The sequence below is a fragment of the Hippichthys cyanospilos genome, chromosome 2 (assembly GCF_059441005.1).
Source record: "Hippichthys cyanospilos isolate Australia breed blue-spotted pipefish chromosome 2, RoL_Hcya_1.0, whole genome shotgun sequence".
Lineage (NCBI taxonomy): Eukaryota > Metazoa > Chordata > Actinopteri > Syngnathiformes > Syngnathidae > Hippichthys > Hippichthys cyanospilos.
Window position 1 is genome coordinate 19,446,967 of NC_142370.1, and position 14,294 is coordinate 19,461,260.

General features: G+C 37.3%; 1 protein-coding gene across 2 annotated transcripts in view; it reads right to left on the reverse strand.

Annotated features, from left to right (window-relative positions):
• Nucleotides 1-14,294, reverse strand: part of LOC148427745 (cadherin-4-like) — a 193,114-nt gene that overhangs the window by 109,477 nt on the left and 69,343 nt on the right. For both annotated transcript variants that reach the window (XM_088407251.1, XM_088407262.1), the window contains exon 3: nucleotides 11,121-11,144. In XM_088407251.1, coding sequence (XP_088263377.1) covers nucleotides 11,121-11,144 — 24 coding nt within the window. The remainder of the gene's footprint in view (nucleotides 1-11,120; nucleotides 11,145-14,294) is intronic.

A 14,294-nucleotide genomic window follows, 5' to 3' on the forward strand; every position in this document is an offset into this window, starting at 1 on the left:
GCATGAATCGATTGCTCTTCACTCACGCACTAAATGCACTAAAACAGAAGGATACTACATTGAATTAAAGGTATATATAATTGTTTAAATCCTTATAAATGACAAGATGTTACTTTTTTCGCATTAATGTTATTGGAGAAAATTGGTCTGATTTTGAGTTATGCAGATATAAGTCGCCCCCCCCACCTCCGAATATGGGGGGTTGAAAATGAGGGAAAAAAAACCCTCAATTTGTCCATGAAAAAATATGTTAAGTGCATGAAGGTAATGTGAGGCTGAACAAGCTCTGACAGGTATGATGGTGCCAACCGCTTAAGTACTTAAAAACAATTAATACAACTTTAAACTGGATCCTTAAATGAATGAGAAATCAGTGCAAGGATGCAATAACAGGACTATCACAGTATGATCACATTTTTCCTAATCAGTGGACAGTTTGTAAACGATGGAGTGCTGACTGGTTGACTAACAAACGACGGATGGATAGATGGATCGATTAATAAAAGAGTAAATAATAATTAATAGAAAAATAGATAAAGTTGGTAAATCACTAGTGACTCATGCCGAATTATTAGTATAGCCGATGGAGGTAATTGCCGTTACGCAAAACTGGCAGAGCTCAGCTTCAAAATATATAATAAAATAAAAAAGATTTATATTTTTATATATATATATATATATATATATATATATATATATATATATATATATATATATACAGTGATCCCCCCCCCTACTTCGTGGTTAATGGGGGGCTGTCAACCCCCCTTGAAGTAGGGTATCACTTCCTAGATTTCTATGTATGCCCCAATATAGCCTCAGTAACCATAAACAATCCTTTTTTTGTATTTTGCCTATTTTATTTCCTTTCTCCTATTATTTAACATTACGTTATCCTTATTAACATTGTTGTATATTCATTAAAAAAACTAACATTACTTAGTTTGTTGAGAATTTGTTCTCAGGACTGGTTATCTGCACCAAGACTTCGGTGAAAGAGTACGCAAGTCATCACGTTGAGCTTCACATTTATTTTGGCTCATGTATGGTGTATCATGTAGTAAATGTTGAATAATAAATCAACAACAATCTTAAAGTCAGTAAACAAACATATAAACATTTAATCTATGAATTTACTGTATTTTAGCCGACATTAGCAGTTAGCAATAACTAACAACTACTAACTATAAAGTGCAACGTCTACACAAACGAACATATAAACGGAGTAAACACTGATCGCTTACTAAACACAGGCAGTAGCGTGCGTTACCAACATAAATGACAATAAACTATAGATATGAGTTTACGTTGTCATTCCCTATGTCACCGTAACGAGCCGAATGACGCACTGAGAACGTAAATCAGGAAACGGAAACGCAACGCGACCCGACAAATTAAAAGCATGCATTTCAAAATAAGATAAAATAATGTCACAAACTCTAACGCTTGAAGAATTCTTAACATAGTTATTAACTAATATTACTTCATTATTTGATTATTCCAGTACTGTAAAATGTACTTTTTTGCTTTTTTCAATTTTTGTACATTTTTGCACATTTTTTAAATGATTTTTTTATTTTGAAATATTTATTTTTCCTGGAAAAAAACACGTACTGAGTACTGAGACTGAGACCGAGATATCTGAGACCGCGAAGTAGGAGGTATAGATCACCGTGTATATACCGTAATTTCCGGACTATAGAGCGCACCTGATTATAAGCCGCAACCCACTACATTTTAGAGGAAAACCGATTTAGTACATACACAAGCCGCACCTGCATACAAGCCGCATGTGCCCACATTAAAACATGTAAAAATATTTACAAAGAAAGACGGTACACAGAGAGTTTTCAAAGTTTTAATAATATAACTTAACAATAATAATATAACTTTCTTCCCAAACGGTGCCTGTGGCAGGGCAGTAAAACGGTAGCAACATGGTAGCAACACGCTAGCAACATGGTAGCAACACGCTAGCAGCATGGTAGCAACACGCTAGTAACACAGTATAACAGGTCTGGTAAAACAGGTCTGGTAAAAGAACATACTGTCACGGTAAGCCGTCTTCATCTTCCTCCTTTGAACTGAAGCCATCAAAGTCATCTTCCTCAGTGTCGGAATGAAACTGTTATATAGACGTCGTCACACACTCCCTGGTCATCCGATTCTCCCATTCAACACGGAGCGCCACTTTAAATGCACGATTCACACTAATGTCAAGCGGCTGCAAATACTTCGTTTTGCCCCTAGGAATCACAGCTGGAATGGAGTTTGTCCTGCGTCATATGCCTTTCTTTTTGCATTTTCCATGATGAGGGTATGTTCACGCTAATTTAATTTTTGCACAAGACAGGAAGTTGCAGTCTTCCTCGACGCATATATTCCACCGGTCTTAATCTTACCTTTTCTACTCGAGCGCCCCTAGCGGCCGTTAGAAAAATTACATAAATTGGCCGCATCACTGAATAAGCCGCAGGGTTGAAAGTTTTGGAAAAAAGTAGCGGCTTATAGTTCGGAATTTACGGTATATATATATATATATATATATATATATATATATATATATATATATATATATATATATATATATATATATATATATGTATAATTATCTAACCCTAACCCTAACCCTATATATAAATCATACCATAGGTATGATAATATCTTATGTGACAAACTTGTCAAAATCAGGTCATTGGGAACAGGGAATGTGACATAGTAGTCCCCTGAGGGGTTGCAAAATTTCTTGTGTTAATTTTCTAGAGAGAATTGTTGGCCGTACTTAGAACAAACATCACCACAACAGAACATAAGAGTTGTGAGACGCAACATAGCCATTGTACCTCAAATCTTAGCGCCTAGGGAAAACTGATAACAGGCTTTTAATGGAATGAAAACATCCAGTCCTATTCCCAGAATCTTCTTATCCTGGCTACCTGCAGGCAGTGCTGCTAGATGAGGATGGAGCCAGTCTAATCCTTCTGTTTCGCCTCTCTGCAGTGTCTTAAAGCTTTTCGGCTCCCCAGATGCCACCTGATGGCTCTAATTGCCTTCCTCGGGTTGAAAGTATGCCCAATGGATGTGAGAAACAACAGCAGCATTGAAACATGCAGAGAACACATTCACATTCACAATATAATGTGCCATTGTGAACATATGAGTAGTCATTAAGAAAATTATGATGCCCAACAACACTTTTTCTCACTTTTCCCGATACAAAGAAAAACAGTGTCTTGACGGGAATGTGTGGGGAAAAAGTATTTATTCATGAAGCAAGTTATGTTTTAAATTGCACCTTTCATATTCCTAATTTTGCCTTATGGTGTGAATGAAAATAAAGTACAACAAGGCACAATTTCCATACTTTATGTTTTTCAAAGATCGACAGTGCTCCTAAATAAAAGAACGTTCATTGAAACTATGTCTTATAAAATTTAAAATGCCAATTTAAAAACCAAAAATTCTGAATTTCAGAAGCTAACAGTGGTATGTGATGCTAATACTGTATTAGGGATGAATAAACAAATAAATAATAGTTTTACAATGATTAATTTGAAAATAAAAAGCTAGTGTGGGGTGGTGGTGTTAATTATTTTGACTGTTCTGTTTAAAAGGGCAAAAGGAAAGGGTGACTCTTACAATTATTTTTTTAAATATTTGTATTTTACTGCTCATTGCTGGATGAGTGGTCAATCCGGAGACTCAAATATGTTGAATAGAAACCTTTAAAATGAATTTTTGTCGAGTTTAATATCGCAGACAGATTCTAACCACAATCGTGTAAACAAGCAAATGTGCCATGCTGTAAAGACATGGGAAATGGGCAAAATATTGGAGCAAAAAAAAAAAAAAGCTTGGAGCAAAAGTTTGGTATCTTAGCCAGACACCTGAAGTCAAATCAGCATTTCGTGGCCCACACAAAAGAATGTGGCAGGCCGGATCTGAGTTTGACACCTTTGATTTAAAACATAGTCGATATTAAAGATAAAAAGAAATCGATTCGCTTCCCGTTGACTTCCATACTACGCCGGAGGCTGTGCCAAAACGTCATCATGCAGTGCATTCTGGAAAGTCAAGCCTGCGCTCGACTACCCCTTCCCGATTGAGGGTTTGCTAACTCATGTAAAAGCCACACGGCCGCAAATGCAAATGCGGTGTTTCACTCCGCTGCCAACAAATGGAGTTTGACTGTCAAATGATTGTGTAAGCATTAAAAGTGGCTTTTCCCTGTCGCGAGTCCTGCCACCTTCCTATTAAATAGTATCTAAGTGTTTAGTAGGAAGGCGGGTGTTAATAGATGGACAATGACACCACGATTATCTTCTCTGTCTCTCACAGGCACGTGATTTAGATGAGCTAACCACGAACTAATATTCATAGAGAACAATAAGCAAATGGTTCGTAATCAACACGTGTGCAAAAAATAAAACAAAACAAGATAAATACAAAACAATGTATGCAAACTCCAAATGAATTCATGTCCACGTAGTATTACTCACATTCATGTAAATGAATGAAAATGCTGTCTTTTTTGTACTAAATAATATGTTATGATTGTCCACTGGCCGTAAAGGTGCTCTGATTCAAAATACGGCAATGAAAATGGCAAGACTGATTTGTCAGGTGAAGAAAATGCCGCATTGCATTGGAGAAAAGGAGCAGGACAGAGATGGAGGCTGCTGCGTTGATCAGATGCCAAAGACTGATATTGTGCCTTTGTTGCCATCAACATCAACTTGCAGATATATCAAATCCAAGAAAATACTGAACTTTAAAGGATCGATTAACTGCATATGTCACCCATGTGTATCCATGGCTCGATCAACAATTGTGTGAGTGCCCCGCTCTCGATCAGCTGTCTGAAAAGTTTTTCAACAGCACACAAGCCTGTTCTTTCTTTTTAAAATGTGATCCAGACATTGTCTTGCTGTTTTACTGTTCAAAGCTGGATATTCTCAGCTTTAAAGGGACAGTGTGTAAGATTTAGACAGTTTTTCATTAAAAAGGAGTATATTAAATGTTTGCAAATCTCAAAAACTTGCAAATGAATGTGTTCTTAATGACCCAAATATACGCATAGGTCTTGTTATTAAATTATATTACATGAGGGGTGGCACTTCTCCGGAGGCGGCCATGGCGGTTTGTTATAGCTAAGGAAAACGGTAAATGCAGCACCTGGAGCACCTCCAGCTGGCCGGAATGAAAAACGGTCTACATCTTAACCACTATCCCTTTAAGGTGGTTCCAGCAAAACTTGTGCGAGGGGTTTTTGAGTGTGTTACGACAATACTTCCAGGAGGAAACTCAAAATAGAAGTGTCCCAAGTTTGTGTCATTCGTAATTTGTATCATAAGTACAGTTTATTTTGAAGCAACAACTGGCTTCCTCATAATGACTGGCTTTTACTATGATACTGTGGCTTAGCAGGCAGTGCGTTGTTGAATATGAAAATCATAAACTGATCCTACTAACACCCCTCCATCCCCCGTAGATTGCGGGAGGTTGGCTGCTGGAAGAGTAGTGAACATTGCAAATATTGCACAAGGGTGAAATGAAAAAGCAAGTCTACGAGTTGTCTACGGAGCACAGCAACCACACTGATAGAAGATCAGTCAAACAAATGCAACACACCCCTGCACCAGTTGTCACTCTAATTATCTCCCGCTACTGTTATCTGTAGCTTCAATTCTATGGTAATGTGTCAGATGATTGTGGCAATGGTTGTGCGTAAATTCTACTTTCTCTTAATGAGCATTGCATTTCCTTAGAGACCACAAACATCTTTCTGTAGTTACCTCCTGTATGTGGCGTTAAGCTGCATATTGTATTCATGCCATTGTGCTGTTGAGCCAGTCTAGATGTTAATGGTCTGTGCAAGTGTGCAATTTACTCTTCAAATATTTCCACATGAATTATTAATGGGGGACAGGGGTTTGTGCGCTAAAAATTATCTGAGGATTATACCATCTGGGCCTACCTCACATCCTGGGTGCAATGTGTCTTTCCAAAGTAAACAAGTGAACTGGAAAGTTGTGGAGCACTAATAATCCAGACTGTTACCCAGGTTTCTCCTGTGTGTCTTTAGTCTACTCATCGAAATAAAATATGATTGTGAGTTTGTTGAATTTGTCCCATTCCTGTGCTTAAACAACATGTTCATGGCCAATATCTCTCGTAAATAGGGAAATCCCCATCCCCCATTTTTAAATCCTTCATTTGGGAGAAAGTGACATTCCCAAAGAAACATTTTAGACTGGAGCATTGATGTTTATTTTTCTCCCTGACACATAATGGAAAATGAATTGTCCTTTATTGGCCATAATTCTGGCTTCACTGTTGTTGTATGCTTGACACGGATAACTTTAAGGTATCCAAAAGCACTGCACTGCAGCACACAATAGGCTGCTGATCATATCAGCAAAGACTATGTAAAAATACAATCAATTGTGCATGTGCGGACAACTGTATTGCTGATACATCGTGTTTTTAAAAGTCATTTAAGTTATTTAAAATTGTTCATATATATATATATATATATATACATATATATATATATATATATATATATATATATATATATATATATATATATATATATATATATATATATATATATATATATGTGCTATATATATATGTGCTTCTTTTAAAAAAATCACAATTTGAACCCTAGGCTTCTGGACCCGCATATCTGCAATCGGCAATAGCTCCACTATTGAACTTGAGTTTGAATTGTCATTTAGCATAGCCATCATCTTGGAAAATGCAAAAAGAAAAGCATATGTTGTGAAAGTTCACAAGAAAGTGTGGATGGAATAGAGCCCGATGAAGGAATGGGTAATAGAGTGCTACGGCAAGCGATCGGGCGGATTTTATCTTATGTGCGGGCGGCATGGCTTGGTAATGGGTTCGATCCCCGACCATCAAAACCATGTCTAAGTGCCCTTGAGCCAGACACTGAACCCCCAGTTAGTGTAAAGCACTTTGAGTGCCTAAGGTAGAAAAGCGCTATATAAGTGAGAGTCCCTTTACAATTTTCTCACAAAAAAAAACACAAAACATTGCTCGCTGTTTAATTCAGGCAGCGAATACGAGAACTTAGGTGGATTTAGTGAAGAGGAAGAGGATAGCGCCGAATAAGTCCTGGTAGGCTTTCAATCATTCACATTAAGATTTTGTACGTGTTAGTGTTGAGGTTGGTCCTGTATTTTGTCAACTATAATGAAAATATGTTGGTACTAGTCTTTTATAAACCCCTGTCAGCACGTAGTTGAAAAAGTGTTTTGAATGACAAAAACAAAAAACTTCCATGTACCATCTTTCTGTGCAAATATCTGCTTTTAAAACATGCGGGTTGTATTCCGGTGCAGATTATGCATGACAAAATCATGATTTTCTTTGCATTTGTGGCAGATGCGGCTTATAGTCCTGAGTATCACAGGCACACCTTAGATGTTTTACAAATAACCTGGAAAATGAACGGATGCACGTTTATCTGATGCCCAGGTCAGGGTCAAGTCATTTCAAATTGATCAAAACTAATTTTGCATTCGGTTAAAGGATGGTGTTAGTCCTTTACTTTTTACATCTTTTTCATATGTTGTGGAATTGTTGGAAGTCTTTTAATCAGGACATGGAAAGGAAATCTGATTTGTATGTAATATTTAACATCCTTTTTCATTTTCCAGTGAACCTGTCCTTTAGGTGTATCGCTCTTGTCATTTTGCGATATACTTTAGGGCTGATGGTGATGTTCAAGGCTACCTAACAGTCGTCAGATAGCTGAATAGCTCTCCATACACATATTGATATGTTTTATGAATTGTGGATGCATAACTCTCACATCTCAGATGGTTGATTTTTTTTTCTACAATTGGGTGACACATTTCATCTGATCTTTAAATACTGACAGGCTTGGCAGAGCAGCACCACTGATCCCCGTTAGAGGAATTATGGGAGCTGACTTCATTAGCCTGTTAGTACTAAGCTTCTACCCTCACTCATGCCTGGCTTAACCTGCACTGATAAATGTGAAGTGGAGAGAAGCAAAGATAGGCGGATACAAAGAGGGCTAAATCTAAAGGAGCACGGGGACAAAGGCATTTAGAGCATAAGGCAAAGGTGTCAAAGTGGAGTACAGGGGATGAGAACGTATGAAACGGAAGGAGAATGGCAGGGCAGAGAGCGTGTGAACCTGAAGCTTAGAGTAGCGAAGGACTTGGGAGGGATTTGGAAGGGAAAACCTGCAAAACAATCAATTAACTTGGATTGTGGTTAATCAATGACTCTTCTAGAGACATCAACATTTCAAGTGGATGCTGACGTTCCACCAAGTGCGTGTTGGAGAATTAACACTGACCGCGATGAACACACTAGCAGCCTTACGACTTCCGAGGTGTCACAAGCATATGCATGCAAGCGCATGCACACGGATCCTCAAAATCATGAATTCATTTGGTGTTCTTTTCACCGGGAACCCTCTCAACATTATGTCTTCCCCTCCCTGCTGCTGGCAGAGCTTTTTGGCTGTCTTAACTATGCACACAGCCCCCGGAGGGGACAGCCAGTGACGGATGGCTACGTGTGTGACTCCGATTCGACTCAGTCCGTTTGATAAATTTATTGCTGGCATTTTCAAAATGAAATTAGAGGGATGTCTCAGAGAGACCCTTTTTGTAACACAGGTGCCGTAAATATATTTCTTGTGGTTGGGAGGGAGGGTGAATGTGCGCAGTGCATTTAGATAGTGGATGTCATGGTGAGGGGCCACATAGAGGGGGTGCTGGAAAACTAACAAGGTCATGTAATAACAACCTTTCATATTAATCATCTTATGAGTGGGAACTAAAGCAAAGAATATTGGAGATCCATATGCCGCATGGCCTTCAGTCAAACAAAGGAGTAGTCATGAATTTGTAACATTTGTGAGAGACACACACACATCTAGAAAGCCTGGATGCATGTTTTTTTTTTTTTTTTCTCACCGATATCGCTGACTGATAATTTCTTGCTTTTCCAAGCAGATACGGATTTAAATACAAAATCTTCGCATGGAGATGCCATTTGAGTTCTCTTCAGGGATGTGTTGCCGATTTGCAACAATGAACCGAGAATCTCCTTGATATTCCACTTGGAGAATTTATGAGCATTTTTTTTACTCAGAAGACAAAAAAAATATACTACAACTTAATTACAGCCTGAGAGGATTAACTTGTATGACATTCAAGAATTAAAGACAAGTGACAATATCCTAACAAACGTAATTGTACTTGAGGCAGATTTCAATATTGTTCTAATTTACCGATCTGAAGACATCTTTTTTTTAATCATGATCTCTTCAATATCTAATGTCCATCCCTACTATAACGATTAGAGCTGGAATAAGGAGTCGGTGGACACCATTATTCTACTGAAGCCGTCATTCGTACATTTATAAGCACACAGTCAAGTCAAAACTATTTATTGATGTCCAAATGCTTTGCCCCAAGGTCGCATGTCTCTGTGGCCCCCGTCAAAGTCCTGTCTCTCAGTCATGTGTGTGCAAAAACACAATATTCTTATCCACATAAATAACAGCAAGTGACTTTGGGAATGTTCATAAATATTTCTGAGTGAATTCAGACAACTTGAAGAGATTGAAAAAAAGATAGAAAGATGAAAAGAAAGGAGCAAAGGAGCCAATTGAAGCGAGCCCTCATTCATTGTCATTGTGTGGCATTATTTATCTTCCTCTCATTCGGAAATATATGGGAGTGGAGAGGTGGTAAGATGATGTACGCTATGCTAGCCTTTCAACATTCATCAACGAGTCAGGCCTGGCCAGCCCACATCACTTACCTTTATAGGCATCTATGGCAGTGTCACATAGCCACTATCATCACGTACAGTACTGTCGCAAAATTGGTGAATTGTAGTAAACGCTCCCTGCTGTGGTTGGATGCAGCCATAAACAAATTTGATATTTTACATGGACATACTGGCATTTAACCTCTCAGCTGTACCTTTTTACCTCTTTTGTCAAAACACATTCAAAACCAATAGACTAACTATAACAGACCTAAACACATTTTTTTTCATCATTTCTGACTGAAATGAAGACTGAAATAAAGAAGAAAAAAATAATCAAAGGGAAATGAAGTTTTGACCAACAAAATCCAAGAAATCTCAAGATCAATATGAATAAATATCTTTATATCATTTAAATATCATTTAGTCACTTTGTGGTGGTAGAAAAACAAATATGATTTCCAATGAATGAATGTCATCCAGACTTGTGAACATTAATCCATTCATCAAAATCAAATTGATGACCAAATAACTGGCAATTAGGTTTGATAACTGATTAATCATTTAGGCACCTAACACTGTTCAAATGGTCAGAATTTCAGCCTCTATACTATACAATATTTTCATATGTATTCAGTACTTTAGGAAAGCTGACTTGTTTGCATGTTTTGACTCAAAATAAGACTTTATAAACATCCGCCTTAATGAGGGCCAACCTTTCTTTTCCAACTTTGTGCCGATACAAACCAAAGGAGCAAAAATATGCGTTTGTGCCAGGATTGGGGATACAAATTTTCTAAGCAAACAATTTAAACTCCTACATTTTTAAGATGTAATAGTCATCGTTCATGGTTCCATAGTTTTTCATTTTAGTTCATCTTTCCAAAAATGGACACATTCCAGCCTAACTAAGATTTTACAATTGTTGTTTTTTCTCCTTGTACTGTAGAATAGCAACAACAATGAACAAAAACTGTTCATGGACACCAGAGTTCAGTAAATGTTCACAAAACAAAAATACATCAAATTTAGTTCACATTTCTCCAAAATAAGAATGAGTTCATGAACTCCGCGGTTAGTGACAACAACAAAAACCTCATGTTTTAATTCCTATACTACATTATAAAACAAGTCAACTATTAGATGAATGGTCAATTGAATCCCTAAAGTCTCACATCTTTTTCCTGACAAAAATCAGATGGAAGTTGTGTTCTCTTTTACAATGACATTTTTATCAATATGGATTGCTTCTCTTCCCAAGATGCAAAGACATACACACTCATACACCATCCAGCACATGGCAGCACAGGCAACGACTGTTAGGGCCCTCTTACCTTTCTGTGATGACACACTGGCGCCTGCAGAAAGAGAGAAGACACACATGAATGACTCATGCTGCGGTAACTGCACAAAATCCAGTCAATTATATAGGATGAGAAAAAGAAGTCTTAAGAGTTGAGCCTAAATACACATTTAAAAAGTAAATCAACACGGAAGGCAAGAGCTCAAAACATAAAAACACCAAACCGCTTTTCTACATTCACAAGAAAGCAGCCGGGTGGTGGACATAAGCAAAGACGTGGACGAGAAGCCTTAAAGTTAGATAGGCTAAAGTGGCCAGAGCCCTGGAAACTCCCTGAGCACCATTGGCCACTGCTGAAGAGCATGCAGACAGAGCAAATCAAATCCTTATTTAGCACTATATAACACAATGAAGATAAGAACTAATTTTAGCTAACATGTTATCCACAGTCACAAGTCGGTGGCTCAACAAACACATTTTGGCCATATTAACATACATCAACAGTCTTACGACTTCCGGACAGTTGTGGGCCAGATTTCACGAGACAAAACAATGTGTGGCTGACTGCTCTCAAAACCATACCATCCCTCTCACTTCAAAATGTAATATCATCAGCAGCCAGGGGAGGCGCCAAAAAACAAAGATCGAGCCAAACAAAGTACAAATGAATCCGTTCCAAATTCCATGTGTCCTTTGGATCGCAAACTACTTTGACCGCAATACAAAACCCTCCGCTTTTTCGCCGTGTTCGCGTTCGGTGTAAAGGCAGTGTTACAGTGCCGTTGCAACTTACCAGTTTTGACAGATTTGAACGCTGTTAAACAATCGTCACTTTAAAAAAATCACAACATGCCCGGTCATGTATACTGTATGTCACCTTTGTGAGTGGTAATGCCACCTTCGTAACAATGGAAATGCATTTGTGACCATTTTTGATTTATATATATATATATATATATATATATATATATATATATATATATATATATATATATATATATATATATATATATATCTCACTTGTCAAATACGGTCTCATATTGTGGCGGTGATTGATATGTTCCTTAATATAACAGAGGCCATGCAGTTGATACGCCTCTTGTTTCGTAGTGACTTGTCAGAACTTCAAGCCAAGCTTTCGTCACGCTGTCGTCAACCCCTCTTCTTAGTTTCTTTCGTCAGAAAGTGTACAGAACATCAATGGGTGAATGTCACTCACCATGATACGGTTAGTAACATCCACAGGTGTACCGTCGAGAAAACAAACTGTGGCCAAGCATGGCAGACAAGGCCAAACCTTATGGAGGCAGTCCCTTTACGAAAGTAAAAGAAGAAGAGGAAATATGACATCATTGTCCTGGCCTGAAAACACTGCGTTCTTCTTAGTTCTATTTTCACTGTCATAGTGAAGATGCCACACTTGACAGCTATATCAGTAGCATGAAGCGAATGGTTTTAGAGACAAATTTGAAGCGAACGTGTGAGTGACGTCCTGATTTGCCCGTTTTGCCCACGGCATCACCCTTGCGGTTCTGAATATTATGTAAAGTAGGCCATATGCCAGCGCAGGTTTGCAAGTCCCAAAGGATGCATGCAAGCCAAACAACGTTTCAGCTTGCCGAAAGTCTGCAAAGTTTTTACGTAACTTGGAAACGAAGGGGAATAAAAATACCCTGGCTGTTTTTGAATCTTTGCAGAACATGATTCAGACCAACACAAGATCTAACTATCCTATGCGCCCAGATATTTACAAGATTTATCACCCGCTAAAAACATCCATTAATCCAACGACTGAGCTGACACCAAATAAAAATACAATAAACAAGGAAGATAACAATTATACATGAAGAACTAGCATTTTTCAATTGCGCTAATTACATGCAGGATATGAAATTCTAAAGCATCGCTTTGAGTGTTTTCAGCGAGTATACAATCAAATCCTGTGAGTGCCGACTGCCCAAATTAGTGGCAGCCACAGGAAAACAGTTTGTCGTGAATTAAGATCCAATTCTAAAATTTCAGCAGCTCTCATTTGATGAATAATGGAACACTACTGTAATAGGCTTCAACTCTATTAGTGGGAGCCAGTTGAAACATAGATGGTATAGACTGGTACAACAGCACCAGCTAATTAGTGCGCTCATTATAGTCAAACACTTTTCATCTCTTCAAAACGGTGCACCGATATGGATGCATCGCATAACGATGGAACTAGTTACAGTGGCCTCTCCGGTGTTTTCTCTACTCTATCTTGATTGCAACCGGCAGTGATTGTTCTTGTTTTAAGAAAGCCCCAACATATTTGTGAGGATAGTAATAATCTATTCTCAAGATGGAATCAAACCAAGGTTGACATCCCAATCACATTTACTAATTATATTTAATGCCACACCATCTAAGAGTGGATCAGCAACATGAAGGACCGCACAACTCAAGATGGATTTGTGACACCTTTTTTAATTTCGTATTGATTTATTGAACATACGACACAATACAAATGGAAAAAAATAAAACTGTAGTAAAATAATGTAATATTTCGTAAATAAACAACATCAGACATACACGCCTCCTAACAATTTTCTACAGGATTATACATGTTTCAAATATTTAAGTAACGTTGTTTTGTTTTTTTAACCTTTCTTTGAAGACAGTATATAAATACACATATTTCAGATCCATTCCATAATTATTCCATGTAATAACGCCTTTAAGAGCGACACATTTGCTTTTTGTTGGTTCTTGTTTTGAATATTTGTGCCTCTCATATTAGAACATGTCTCTCTTTTATGAAAAAAAATTCCTAATGCTGTGACTGAGTTGATTGTTTTATGCTTCATAAATTATTTGTGCTGTTTTGGAATCAACCAAGTAAAAAAAATGAGCAAGTTTAATTTAATGAATTATGAATTAATTGGCTCTGTATCTTTTGAATGATTGATTTTTCTTATAGCTTTTTTTTTGTTTATTGAAGAAAGGCTTAGTGTTTGTTTAATAAGTACTACCCCATATCACCAAATCTCTCACAAGGTAAGAACTATAATGAACTATATATATATATATATATATATATATATATATATATATATATATATATATATATATATATATATATATATATATATATATAAGGTTGGTTTAGTAAAGAAGAGCTCTGGTTTTACATATTTTCTTTTAAAATGTTCAATATAGGGTTTCCAACTTAATA